This window comes from Symsagittifera roscoffensis, chromosome 5 (genome assembly GCF_963678635.1).
Source record: "Symsagittifera roscoffensis chromosome 5, txSymRosc1.1, whole genome shotgun sequence".
NCBI classification, from domain to species: Eukaryota; Metazoa; Xenacoelomorpha; order Acoela; family Convolutidae; genus Symsagittifera; species Symsagittifera roscoffensis.
The window spans coordinates 36640767-36656110 of record NC_087066.1 but is presented as its reverse complement, the minus strand read 5'-3'; the positions used below and the strand labels follow the sequence as shown (position 1 = coordinate 36656110).

The following is a 15344-nucleotide window of genomic DNA, read 5'->3' as shown; positions in this document are numbered from 1 at the left end:
CAATAAGTCATAGCGGTCTCCCACTTTAAGTGATACTAAATGGAAAGAGCTGCCAACAAAACAAAATAGGGCATTAAGAACTATAAATGTGTATGTAATGATGTCACCAATTGATCATTTACACTTCTGAAACACAAATTTTACCTGTTCGAGCGCACAGCGAATTCATAGCGAAACAATTTTTACTCGGATGTCATCCTTACGCCAACCTTACACCAACAACATCGCACTGACATTTCCTGTTTTGTGAACCAAAACGGTGATGTGACCACCAAGCAGTATCGGAATGGAATAAAAAAACCCATACCAATACAGTTAAATCTATTACACAAGTGGAATAAAGGAAATTATTATGAGAAAAGCCGCTGAAAATCAGTAACCGAGAAAAACAGCTGCCGCGGACAACAAGAAGCAGACTCTCGCAGCTCCGTAGCGTTTATTCTCCCATGCATAATAATTACAATACAAGAGTTAACTCAAAAGTTGAAAATGAATGCCCAGAATGCAGACAAAGCCCACATGACAACCACCACATGTCTAAGTCTTCAAGCAGGCCCACAGACCTAGCAGTAGAAAGTCTGTGGAATAAACCCTGTAAGGTAGCAGAATTTCTAAACCTCCCTACATAAGCAGAGCGGGAGAGCTTAATCCCTTAAGAATTATCATCACAATCAGTCGACACAGATACTGACTGCACAACAGCACTCTTTAGACGAAAGATTGCCACTTCTTACAGGGAAAGGCACTAAAAGACGCTCAGTCTCTGTAACGGGGTTTTGAGTAGTCGCCACTCCTGACCTTTTACTTCATCACCATCAAGGAGACGAAGCTCTTTTGGTTTTTATATCATCAGCCCTAATGTTCTTCGAAGGCCAACAGAACTGGAGATTTTTGCCGTGTTTACCTAGCAAACACTAGAGCAATTTCAAAAAAATCTTATCTTACAGATAAGTACTGAGACGAGACGAAATCAAGCATCCAAGAACACCGGAAACGAAACTAACCACGAACAACCATACTGGACCATCCGAGACAGCCTCCAGTGCGTGGTTAAAACAACAACAACAACAACAAATTTTCACTTCTTTTATTCTTGAGATAAGCAAGCGTGTTGGAAACCAGGTACAAGACTTTCTTTCCCCGTAGATAACTTATGTCGCACGTGAAAATGTTACGTGTTACTTGATATATTGTAAATTCAAATTCAAGAAGCATTCTGTCCATCGAGGAGCAAATTCAAGGAGCATTGGTCGAAATCTGAAACATGATATTTAATATCCTACGTAATACATGGGAAAACCTAATCCCTATCTCAATACAAGACAAACGCTATATACTACCTTAATACATCTTTTTATTTCAACCTGAAGACTAAAGTCTATCATAAAACATGGTTGTTTACAGGCATGCCTCAATCTACCCTACAGATACAGTTATAGCTAAATGACGTTAAAAATATGTTGAATCTCATCAAGTTTGTCCGAAAATCCATAAATTTCCAGACGAATTTTTGTCAACACTGAAGCAACTTTTTTCTGTTTTTTTTTAAAGTCCAAAAAACAGCTCACAGGGCTTTAATTTGGTGCTTCACTTGACCTTTACGAGCTTTCTTTGAGGTACTCAAAAGGATCATGAAAACACCCTGTAGATGCTGTCCATCTAGCAGAGATGATTCTAACGATCGTGTTCCGGTCAGCCTAATCGATTGCCAAAAAAAACACGCTTGTAGCACAGATTGTTCCCGACCGCCTTTATTTAGACAGTTTCATTTTGCTCATTTATTTAGCTGATGTTCTTGGGAGAGAAGGAGGTTGAATGTTTATCTATAGCTTCACCGTGTCAATTAAGGATCTGTTTGGATCTCTTCAAATTGCAGGTATTAATAAATAAAACGAAATTTAAAGAAGAAAGAAAGAAAAAAAAATTTCTCCAAAATTAAATTTAGTCTAACATAAAAAGTTCAATATTTTATAAAATTGACAGCGGAGGTTATAGACGAAAGGTATATTCCATGCCTATATATTGCCTACTCTGGATAGTTTAAACAAAAATTGACAGTACGGTATTTTAATTGCAAAAGAACAGAAAAAACTATGTCATTACAATTTTTCGCCAAATTTGATATCACCAATCTTTTTTCAGCAAACGCGCAATATAACAATATTAATTTTGATAATTTTAAAGAGAAAAAAATATTGATTTTTGACTTTCCGCAATTGTTTTCATCGCAGGTTTTTTAAATCTTAAATGAGTTTGTTTCTCCAAATTCAAACGAGTCTCTGGTCACATTTGAAAGTTTTGACTGTGATAAAACTTATTAAAATCTTCAAAATTTTTCCTTTTTTCAAGTTCCATTAGTTTTTCCAATTATTCAGAAAAGTTGTGATTTCTCAAACCAGACGGTTTTGAGAGACAATATTTTGAGTTTGAACCCGTAGTCTCAAGCATGTGTCGTGTTGCATCTAACCACATAGTTTCAAATCAAAAAGTCGGAAGAAATGCATTTAATTTTATGAGTATTCTGATTTTTTCAAGGAATCGGAAAATTTGCAGAATTTAGAAAAAAATTAATTCAAAAACAAAACCTGAAGAACTTTGCATTTTCCTGCTTACAGATAAACTTGAATATTTTCAAATAGGAAACATTTTCATCATGCAAAGAAATTTTTCCAACACCAACTGGTAACAATTCCTTTTCACTCAAGAAATACAATAATTTTTACCCTCTTTTGTTGATGGAACAGGCATATGATCTATTTTTGCAAAAAAAGGGGTAACTATCACTGAAGTCTATCATAAAGTCTATCATAAAACATGGTTGCTTACAGGCGCGCCTCATTCTCCCCTACAGATACAGTTATACCTAAATGACTTTAAAAATATGTTCAATTTCATCAAGTTTGTCCGAAAATCCATAAATTTCTAGAGGAATTTTTGTCAACACTGAAGCAACTTTTTTCTGTTTTTTTTCAAGTCCAAAAAACAGCTGAAAAGGCTTTAATTTGATGTTTCACCTGACCTTTACGAGCTTTCTTTGAGGTAATCAAAAGGATCATGAAAACACCCTGTAGATGTTTTCGTTTGATAAAGTTTTGATCTTAAAGCAATTTGGACTTTAACGCATTGATGAACATCTTAATTTGAAGTCGATTGATTTTGTGATATAGTAAACTCATAGCCAGGGGATAGACAACAAGAGTACCTGATTGCTGTCCATCTAGCAGATATGATTCTAACGATCGTGTTCCGGTCAGCCTAATCGATTGCCAAAAAAAACACGCTTGTAGCACAGATTGTTCCCGACCGCCTTTATTTAGACAGTTTCATTTTGCACATTTGTTTAGCTAGTGTTCTTGGGAGAGAAGGAGGTTGAATGTTTATCTAAAGTTCACCGTGTCAATTAAGGATCTGTTTGGATCTCTTTAAACTGCAGGTATTAATAAATAAAACAAAATTTTAAAAAGAAAGAAAAAAAAAATTTCTCCAAAATCAATTTTAGTCTAACATAAAAAGTTCAATATTTTTAAATTTTGACAGCGGAGGTTATAGACGAAAGGTGTATTCCATGCCTATATATTGCCTACTCTGGATAGTTTAAACAAAAATTGACAGTACAGTATTTTAATTGCAAAAGAACAGAAAAAAGTATGTCAATACAATTTTTTGCCAAAATTGATATCACCAATCTTTTTTCATCAAACGCGCAATATAACAATATTAATTTTGGTAATTTTAAAGAGAAAAAAATATTGAATTTTGACTTTCCGCTATTGTTTTCATCGCAGTTTCTTGAAAACAAAACAGGTTTTTTGAATCTTAAATGAGTTTGTTTCTCTAAATTCAAACGAGTCTCTGGTCACATTTGAAAGTTTTGACTGTGATAAAAATTATTAAAATCTTCAAAATTTTTCCTTTTTCCAAGTTTGATTAATTTTCCCAATTATTCAGAAAAGTTGTGATTTCTCAAACCAGAAGGTTTTGAGAGTCCATATTTTGAGTTTGAACCCGTAGTCTCAAGCATGTGTCGTGTTGCATCTAACCACATAGTTTCAAATCAAAAAGTCAGAAGAAACGCTTTTAATTTTATGAGTTTTCTGATTTTTTCAAGGAATCGGAAAATTTGCAGAATTTAGAAAAAAATTAATTCAAAAACAAAACCTGAAGAACTTTGCATTTTCCTGCTTACAGATAAACTTGAATATTTTCAAATAGGAAACATTTTCATCATGCAAAGAAATTTTTCCAAGACCAACTGGTAACAATTCCTTTTCACTCAAGATATTCAATAATTTTTACCCTCTGTTATTGATGGAACAGGCATATGATCTATTTTTGCAAAAAAAAAGGGGGAACTATCACTGAAGTCTATCATAAAGTCTATCATAAAACTTGGTTGCTTACAGGCACGCCTCATTCTCCCCTACAGATACAGTTATAGCTAAATGACATTAAAAATGTGTTCAATCTCATCAAGTTTGTCCGAATCCATAAATTTCCAGACGAATTTTTGTCGACGTTAAAGCAATTTTTTTTTGAAAAACCGAAAAACGGCTGAAAGAGCTTTATTATGATGCTTACACTTGACCTTTATGAGCTCTCTTCGAGATAATCAAAAGGATTATATAAACATCGTGTAGATCGTTTCGTTTGAGAAAGTTTTGATCTTAAATTAATTTGGATTCCAACGCAATGATGAGCGTCTTAATTTAAAGTCGTTTGATTTTGTGGTATCAAAAAATCATAGTCAAGGGATAGACAACAAGAGTACCTGAATGCTGTACAACTAGTAGAGGAAGTTCTCTCGGTCGTGTTCCGGTCAGATTAATTGAATGCCAAAAATTACGATTGTAGCTCAGACTGTTCCGACCATAATTATTTTGCCAGTTTTTTAGCACATTTATTTAGAAGGTTTCCTTGCGAGAAGAGGAGTTTGGATGCTATACTATAGCTTTTAGGTGTCAGTTAAAGAAATTTTTGGGACTATTCAAACTTCAGGTATTATTCATAAAACAAAATTTAGGAAAGAAAGATAATTTATTTCTCCAATATCAAATTAAATCTAATACAATAAGTTCAATATTTTTTTATATTTTGACAGAGGAGGGGATAGACGAAAGGTATATTCCATGCCTATATATTGCCTACTCTGTATAGTTTAAGCAAAGATCCACAGTAAACGGCACTTTAATTGACAAAGAACAGAAAAAACTATGTACAATACGTTACAAAATTTTAAAATGATAAATAAAGAGAAAAAAATCTTAAAATTATGAATAAAGAGAAAAAATGTACATTTTAAAATGATAAATAAAGAGAAAAAAATTCAATTCATATTGTTGATTTTTCGCAATTGTTTTTATCGCCTTTTCTTGAAACCAAAACAGGTTTTTTAAATCATTAATGAAATTATGTTTCAGTTTCTGGTCACATTTGAAAAGTTTGACTGATGAAAAAATATAAAAATCTTCATATTTTTTCCTTTTTTCAAGTTTGATTAATATTCCAAATATTCAGAAAAATTGTGATTTCTCAAACCAGAAGGTTTTGAGAGTCCATATTTTGAGTTTGAAACCGTTTGTGTCGTGTTGCATCTAAACCTTATGGTTTCAAGTCAAAAAGTAGGAAAAAACGCATTGAAAACAGTTTTGTGTTTTTGTCGAAATCCAAAATGGCTTCCATAAAGTATTTCGAATTTTTCGAGGTACTTATGTATTAAAGAAATCGGCCTATAATTACTAAATTCAATGAACTGTCACTTCTAAGCAAAGGCAAAGTTTAAGCTTGTGGAAATATAGCTTTTTTAAGCGCTTGTGGAAATATACCTGAGCGCTATGAAAGATTTGTTAGATATGTCAGAGAAGACGCAATAACATGGCAATTTTTTATCGAAAAAGAATACTTAGTCAATGCCCAAGTGCTTCTAAAACCTCAAGATATCTCGAGTCTTCTATTAATGTTGTTTTACTGAAACTTGGTTCAACGACGAAACAAAAATGTTCGAAAATAAAGATTTCCAGAGTGTAATATCCAATTCAACTAGCAGTAGCCTATATTCCTTATGATGAAAATCATTTAGTACTCGAATTAGATAATGAGTGGAATGGATCTCAAATTATAAAATTCCATTTTTTTTACCGGGAGATTTTGATATTACTGTTCTACAAAGTAATAAACTAACTACATCCTAAGTTCGATTAATGGCAATGGTTTCGAATTCTTGAATACAAAAATAAAAAGAGGCTCGATAAATGTCAATGTTCGAGTATACCTATGTTCAATTACGCCAATTGTTTCAAATTCTTGAATACAAAAATAACACAATCTAGTGAAACCGCTGAAACATGTCTTGATCATTTTATTGTCGGAAATTTAATTAGTTCGAAAATCAAATCGATGGTTGAATGTTTCTTATCATTATCCAGTTCTAACAAACTTCGATGCAACTCATAAGATCGACTCAACTTGTTTGGATTATCTCAATATGTCCTTCATGAACCAAGAGAACTCTCTCACCAATCTCCTGTTTTTGCTTTAAAAAGACTGGAGTCTTCTGATCTCTATGCACAGAACGTAAATGATGCGACCAATTTTTCGAGTAATTGCTTTTCGATATCACTGAATAAGTCTACACCACTCAAAATATCGAAAACAAAATGCAAATTCAACGCAGCTTGGTCTTATAGAAGCTTTCAAAACGTCATATTAAAAAGAAACCAACGATATAGGGAATGGAAAAATGACAAAAACGATTTGCGCAAAAATTCTATGGCAAAAGGCTGGAAAACTTTTAAAATTCAGAATTTCAATCTAATAAAATTGAACAAAAATACTATTTACCTTTAGTGCACTCGGATTTTGTTGTTGTCTCAGATTCCGATGTCATTAGAGGTCATAGTGAAAAAATTACTGAAACAAGAAATGAAATCTACCAAAGCGTAGTCCGGGAACTGCCCCTTTTTCAAAGAAGCCTAAAATTTCATAGTTTTTCATCAGCCTTCCAGATAAAGTGGATTGTCCCCTCGCGAATCCTTTTATCCGACTGTCATTCTTCATTATACGAAGAAGTTTTGCTCTTGCTCTGATTGTTTCTTCAAATATCGTGACACTGGTAGTTTGTATCATGTTGAAGATTTTTCTTTTTCCTTAGAATGTTTATATTTGCCACCCTACGAGAAAACGAACACAATAATTGGCCTAACAGCATTGGGTCGAGAAATTAAAACTGTGAGCAATGGGTATTTATTTTTCGTCTTCATCGGCCTCAATTGCTTTAACAATATTCAAAACCTTCTTCATTGTTGATTCCATGTTTCCTGGTTTGTTTCCTTCACCGCGTGTTTCAAACCTGCTCTGTCTTGTAGTTGTGACATTTCGCTGCAAAAACTCTTTGACTCCTTTCACAGCCTCATCGATGAAATTTTTCAGCATCACAGTCAATTCAGATCGGAGTTTTGTCAATGAATAGTTGGTACTATAGACACGAGTGACTCTGATATTTTTGCTTTTATCATTATCGCCATATAATCGTCTTCTTCATTGCTCACCTTTTGACATGGACTTATTGATGTTCTTTCTATTTTCTTTGGTTTTGCAATCGGAGTTTGATCTAGGTATTTGAGCGCTTAGATATCATAATTTGTTTCACTGAATGGAGAATTTTGATTCTCGGAACTCATTCTCAGCTCGATTTAGTAAGTTTATCACAATTTTAAGGCAATACGTTTATCATAGTACAACTAAACGAAAAAATTAATAACAATAACAAAAGGCAATCAGTTTTTGATATAAACCGGGGCAATCAAGTCCATTTCCGTCACAAAAACAGTTTTACCTTCTGGAGAAAAGAAAATTAGCATTGAGTCTCTTCGTGTTTTCTTTTTTTTGTGCTGCTCTTTGCTGTTTTTTCCGATTGTTTCTGTTTTTCTTTTAGCACCAATTCTTTTGAAATACAACTGACCAGTTTCTTCTACTAAGACAGTTACCACAACCAGGGATCTAGTTGACTGGATCTAAAAACCTCTTTTCTGTATCCATTGATAACAACTTCGGTACTGGCAACGATATCAGGCACATTTTTCTTCTCTTTTTTTTGTAAATTTACAAGTTTCATTCTGCAAACAATTGATTTGAAATGAATGGCTTTTAATTGATGAATGATGTACTGGTTAAATTGTAGGGACTGAAAATCCTTGCAGTTTCGGAGTGTGGCCTGCTATTCAGAAGGAGTCGGCTGCCGCTCTTCCCATAGAGAACTCAATCAGATACCCTAGAGTATTTCAAGTGAAGCCTTGCATGGAGCCGATACTGCGACTAGTCTACCAAGACTTCTACGTTGCATTTTATGATCTGATTCTCAAGTTGTGTGGCAGCAAGTTCAGACTACGACGCATTACAAACAAGATGTTGCACTTTTTTAAAGCTTCAGGAAAGTATTTTAACACCTAAAATTGAATACGCCATACATAGCGGATATTGTAAAGGCTTCGGTACTTGTTATGAGTCAATGAACATAGTTCAAACTCTTAAATAGTTCGGTATGATTTTTTTTTCAGAAGTCCTAAAATTAGTTCAGGCTCAAATTTACTTTTTTTGCGGTTTGACTTTGAACAAAGGAAATGAACTGAACGTAAAAAGAAATCAAAGTCAAACCGCGAAAGAAAGTCAAACCTAGTTTAAAAAAGCTGGACTCAAAATTTTAAAAAGTTAATTTAATTTTCAAGATTTTCTAGCGCAATAGAAAAATTATTTATTGAACGGACCAATAAATAAGTTTTTTATTTCGCTAGAAAATCTTGAAAAGTAAATTGAATTTCTAACCAGAAGTTGATCAAGTTTTTCGTGAAATTTACATTTTTGCTGTTCGATAATAGAGTTTTCATTCCTTTGAACAAAGGAAATGACTGAACGTAAAAAGAAATCAAAAGAATGAAAACTCTACTATCGAACAGCAAAAGTGTAAAGTTCACGAAAAACGTGATCGACTTCTTGTTAGAAATTCAATTTACTTTTCAAGATGTTCTAGCGAAATAAAAAATTTATTTATTGGTGCTATCAAAGAAGTGTCAATCATAAGTTGTTCAAGTAACTCAAAGAGCTGAAACACTATCTATTTTTTTTCTTAGAAATTTGAAAGTGTTCCTAAAACAAGTTAGTTTTTTTTGTCAGCTACGTTTTAAATTGGTAATTAACAGATGGAAGGTATTAGCCTGTTGAACTTGAAAAGCTAATTCATATGGACTCTTCTGACTGATTCTTACCTTTTAGGCTACTTCATTCGAAACGAGTGGAAATGGGAGCAAACTAGCTTCAACAAGGTTCGCAACTTCCTAAGACAAATGGACCAAAAAGACCAGCAGCAATTTACACTCGACTACAGTGTGATCAAATGGGACGAGTACTATTTCAGCTACTTCTCAGGTGTCAAGAAGTACATTCTCAAGGAAAGTCTTACGGATATGAGCAAGGCTAGGAGCCGTCAACGCTTTCTCCTCTTCATGATGTACTTTGGAGAGCCTCTAGTTCTCATATTGTTTTGCCTGACTGTATTTTACACTACGAAAATCATCTGTGAAACTCTTTTCTGAACTCATACGATTTCATCTGGATTTGTAAATGTAGACATGTACTACTTTCGCAGATCAGCTAAAAATTACAAATAATTATTCCTTATAGAGCTTTATTTAATCTCTTTCAATGACTGCGTTTATTTGAGAGTAATCTCACTCTACTTGCAGTCAGGCTTGGATCTAGGGGGGCTTTTGGAAAAAAAAACAGGCCAAAAGTGACGTTTCAGGGTAATTTATTGATGAAGAAAAAGTTTTGCTCAAAAATTCTTTTTTTTTGACGCGCGCTCTCATCTCAAGTTTGGTGTATTTGGGTGATCAGGGTGCGCCCACCGCGCCCTAAATCCGCTACTGCCATTGTACATTTGACGAATCAGTGCGTACTTGCGAAAACCACTATACATCAGGAGGATTGACAATTAATTAAATTTGAAAGAACAAGAAAGATTGGTGAAATACCCATTTGAAAATCTATTTCAATTAGTTTCCACCATTTATAGCTAGCTTTTGCGTACAGGGGCAATTACCATTGGTTCATTAGTAATTTTTTCACGAGTGAAGCGTGGAGCTAACATGCGAGGACAAACTTTGCCGCGTATTTCTGCTCTGCGTAGTTCGCGTAATCAATTGAAAGCCATTGCCTTTTTGTACCAGGCGAAATTCAGCTTCGCACCAATGACACTACAAACGAAGTAAAACAGTTTGCTCTGCAAGAAGAGTAGAATGCACTAGGTTTATATGCACTTTTTGAGTTCATTTGAAATTCATCTGCTGAAAGTTACGTAAATGGTACTTTCCAAATACGAACGTGGAAATGGCGCGAATAAAGTGAACGATTTCTACTTTTAGAATTTCTAGAATCTAATTTTTCGATCTACCGCGGAATAAGAAATTTACTTAGTGATCCAGTTTTTTTTAAGTCGGGTTAATGTTATCAGAAAAAAGCCAATCATAAATTGTTCTAAAAATTCAAAGACCTTAAAGGGCATCTATTTTTTCTTTGAAGTTCGAAAGTTAGATTTCTTAAAACAAAGTCAGTGTTTTTTTTGTTTACTTGCGTCCATTACTCTTTTCCAACTATCAGTGGCTATGTTTTTCATTTTTTTCTCTTTCTCATTTTTAATGCTGCTCGGAGTTTATTCGCTTGTGTATTCATAGAGTAGCTCTGCCTGTGTCATTTTTCACTTTCTTGCACCAGCCATCGTAGTGCAATAGTACGAGTAAGTCACAAATTCTGGTGCCAGCTTTGGTGGCGGCTTCCGGCAACAACAGTGCAATGATAAAAACTGCATTGCGAAAATTTTCCAACTCAAAATATTTGTACATAATTTGGCTTTATGCGTTCCGATTTGTTGCATGCAAAGTTAGTATGGATGCCTTTAGTTTATTATTTTCCAAATCATTTTATGTAAAATTTTGGTCTATTTATATTTGGTGCGACTTTTGCTGCATTGCATTGGCAATTTATAAGCTGCTTCATTGGTGGCTAGTGTTAGTAAACTTTCAAGGGGCCTCTGCGTACATGCGAGGACGTGCGCCGCCAAATGTCCTGGTCGTAGGTTCGAATCAGCCACAGCTAAAGATTTTTTTCCTGCTTATTTTCGCCCTTATTCATATTTCCTTTTACAGCTAACTTTTGTCCTTTCCTCGCTTTGCCTCTGTTAAAATTAAGGATGCGTAAAAGAAGAGAAAAGAGGACAGAATGAAAAGTGATAAAAGGTTAAGCAACTTTGAATGAGGCATTCAGCCTTTTCAGAAAAAAGGACAGAATGAAAAGTGATAAAAGTTTAAGCAAAATTGAATTAGGAATTCAGCCTTTTCTCAGATTTTTTCTAAGTTGGTCTGAAAACCGGAAATTTTCCGACAATGGGAGCACATTTTCGAATTTTTTGAGAATGCGGAATACGACCCAAAAGCAAAACGGCTTTACTATCATACCACATTTGACTCGCTACGAGCATTCTTTGAGGTAAGTAAAATTGGCTGGAACTCAAATGCAATCTAAAAGTTCGGTTATTCATAGTTCCTGCAGACTCTTCGAGAATGGTCGGAACAATTAAGGATATTGTGGGAAAATGTTTGATTATAGCTAAAATTAAAAACTGGAACCTTGCAAAATCTCTGCCAGCTCTCCAACAACCATCAGAAATGTTTTTCAAGGAAGAAAATTGGAAAAACATACAGTTCTGCGAAATTTTGCTTGAGAAATGTAAGGCAATGTTTCAATTGAAATAACAGGTTGTGTGAGTTTCTTGCTCAATCATCTAAGCCTTAATTTTTGTTGATAAAAAAACTTAAAAATGGACCCTTACTCATAGTTCTTTTGACTCTTCGAGAGTTGTCGGAACCATAATAAATATAGTTGAAAATGAGAACAAAATGTTTTGAGAGAAGCAAAGCACCGTATTCGTGCTTTTTTGTAGCCTACGTGTTTGTTTGCACAAAATTTGAAATGCTAGATAATAAATAAAAGAGCATCCCAAAAACCTCTAGCAGACTGGTAAACCAACAGCAACTTTATCTTTGGCAGCAAATTGAAAAGCCAAACAAGTTACAAAGTTTTCCTAGAATAATTAAATCAAATTGACGCTTTTCTATGCGAATAAATTGTCTAACACATTCAATGAAGTGTATTCTCAAATCCACTTGTTTTGAGGTGGGAGTTCAAAAAAATGATTTTTTTTTCGTGCCATTGGGTGTCCGCTGCTCAAATTTTGTGGACATTACAACCAATCCGTATGTTTTTTTTCCGATGCTGATTTAATTCTCAATCAATTAATTTCGCCTGTTTTTCTAAAAAAAAATTATTTAGAATATTTATTCAAGACAATTCGAGGCAAACAAATGAGTTTTGGCAGATAGGTTTTTGGTGATTTGAAAAAAATATTTGGCTACGCGGCTTTCGTCTCATGTTCTGTAGGCTGATTTGCAAGCTATAATTCTGTGCTTTGCAGGTGTGTGGAGCTACAATTAGCATCTGCATGCGATAATTCAAAATAGGTTTGAACTTAAATGACGAGACGAATCGAGTTGAGCATATGAAAATTGGCGAATTAGACAAGTTAGTTGGTCCAATTACTGTGATCTGGGCACAAAAATTATCGCTGAAGATTTGTCATTGCGTGTAGGGAAATGAATAAAAAGACCTTCTCCCATCAATTTTGAAGGAAAATGGTAAGATTCCTCTCCAATATTCAATCTGGCTTGAATTTCCTTAGCTCTGCATCGAAAGCACTCAACTTTGATCGGCTGAAATTTTCAACAAGAAGCAAATTTACGCCTTATAAAAATAGCTTTAAGGGTGGGTGTTAATTTGGTCCAAATGTTGACATGATTTGCGTTAATACGAGTAGTGTTGTTCGCTTCTTAACCATGTCTAAAGGGTGTACAGAAGTCTTGTTGTTTGCCTCAAAATTTTTCTTGAGCGAATTTTCTTTTTGTACAACTACGGCCCGGGTTTGGCAACCACGACCATTTCCATCACCAAATTTTTGTATGTGCAGATTTTCGCGGGAAACAAATTGTGTACCAGTATGAAAAAAGTTTATGCACGAGCCTGGAAGTTAGCACACGAGTCATTAGAATAGTTGATATATTCTTGTCAAACTACTGGGTATGATAAGTTTCTGGCTTCACAGTATTAAGTAGACACTCTAGTTAACAGAGAGTTCAGTAAGCAGATACATTTTTCAATTTCTTTATCAGGCAACTTAAGCTAAACAAAAACTCACCGGACATATTAAAACTTAAATTTTCATATATACTTTCTAAGTTAACTCATTTTGAAAAATGTTAGATTGAGTCATATAACCTAAACCAACTTTGAATGAAGACGGGCAGATCTATGATGTTTTTGATGTGAGGGTTGATATGTAATAAAATCCAACAGTAAATGAATGTTTCTAAACCACGCTTTGCGGTGCGTTCTTTTCCAGCTAACCGAAATTGAGTGCCTGCTTACTGACAGTATGAAATAAAGCTTGTCTGCTCGGCGACCGCACGCACAAACTCCTGTGCACAAACTATGCTAACCAGAGGAATAGAAAGTTTTGGCTTTAGGGGCGCTTTCCGCCGTTTTGCTTCAAACTGTTGTAAACACTCCCTTTCCAGCAAAGGAAATTTCTAAAATTTCGGAAGCGCCTTGTGCATGTAAGTCAACAAACTGGCTGTGGTGGCAGTGCATAGGAGCCCGTTCAGTTTACTCTAAGCTTAAACTATATTGCATATCTTTCAAAGAACAGTCAGCTCGATATTTCGATTTCCAATGCCAAACCGAGTTTTGAACAAAATTTGAGGCCAAGCACGGAGAAAGTCAAAGAAAAGCGTCAGTCAATTTTGAAGAACTGCAAATTACCGCTCCTTAGGCTCTGTTGGTATATGCGTTATAACAAGTACTTCGATGAAATTTTACCAATTGTTTTGCTCATAACTGAATATACCCTCCATGCTTCCACCTATAAATTTGAGTAGCTTCACTTGCGAAGATTGTCGCAGAAAACACGAATATATTGTTTATATCAGCGATAGCTACACACTTGCGAGATACGAAGCGATTTTATTGAATTACACAATTGTCGTAAAAATATGGCAACTAGCTTGAATTTTATTCAGTCGATCTAGAAATTGGACAATCTCTAACTCTGAAACTCAAATTGGGTCCAGAAATCAATAGAAGCTGGTTGCCCAACACTCTTTCCGAAAACAATAGTTTTGTTCATGGTCATCTGCGTTCAACTATTTACCGATATTTTCCAGCTATGGCCAATCAAAATAGGTATGAGCCCACGTCTGCAAAATGGGTCGACAGGACAAATTATTACTCGTTGCCCCGCCCCTACAACAAAAACAGAGACTCCATTGTTCCTCCGCAGGACCAGCCGCCGGCAAAAACAAGTGCTCAAATGCATCGTGAGCAAATCTTAGTTTTACCTTCCGGAGCTCACGGGGGACTAGCAACAAACAACACGGGGTCGCTTCCACGACGTCCAACAACTATCTCTCCACAGCGATCGGTGCTGCCACCTAAAACGATGAACTTGTTGATCCCGCGCCACCAACGAACCAGCTCTGCCGATTTGGTAAAAGCCGAAGTTTTTGTTCACCAAGGAGCAAATAGCGGTATGGTAAATCACGAGGATAGATCACCAGGGGGCGGTAGTGGCAACTGGGTTAGTCCATCGAGTGAGCACGAGAACCATTCGCCCACAGGATTCCACCCAGTAAAGTTCAAAAAGGATCGGTTCTCATTTTACAATGAATTGTTGGAACTTGAGAAGCGTTCTATCATCTCCTCTGATCCCCTGTATGTCCGACTGGACGACACAAGCGGGGCTATGTTAAACGGACATGGCAGCTTTCATGACCCCGCCACCGCCGCTGGAATTGAAGTGACGAAGAATATCGAGCACAATAGACGGGCGCGGCAGAAAAACCGTAATTATGTGTTGGACATTGCAGGAGCTCATATCCCAGTCTACCAGAGAATTGGCGGGTTTCAGGGAACTTCCAGATTCGAAGTCGATGAGCAAAGAAATAAAGCGGACCGCATGATGACGAACTACTTTGTGCGGCAGTCGCGAGGAAGAGATAGGGGAACACATTTCACAGGCCATGCGAGGCGCGAACGACCAGCGAGTGCGATCCCTGAAGGTTGGGATCCAGTAGTATACGTCGGACCAGTGACAACTGAATCAAAATTGTCTGCTTTTGAAACTGTCGGGAACATGAAGGTCTCGCGTACTGACTACATGGGATCAACTTCAAACATAAATCATCAGCAGA

At 35.6% G+C, this 15344-nt stretch overlaps 1 protein-coding gene across 1 annotated transcript in view; it reads left to right on the top strand.

Annotated features, from left to right (window-relative positions):
* Nucleotides 1-9669, top strand: part of LOC134847014 (fatty acyl-CoA reductase 2-like) — a 116606-nt gene extending 106937 nt beyond the window's left edge. The window contains exons 5-6 of the mRNA XM_063864496.1: nucleotides 8177-8426; nucleotides 9266-9669. Of these exons, the coding sequence (XP_063720566.1) occupies nucleotides 8177-8426; nucleotides 9266-9584 (569 nt within the window). The 3' untranslated portion in view covers nucleotides 9585-9669. The remainder of the gene's footprint in view (nucleotides 1-8176; nucleotides 8427-9265) is intronic.
* The last annotated feature ends 5675 nt before the right edge of the window (nucleotides 9670-15344 follow it).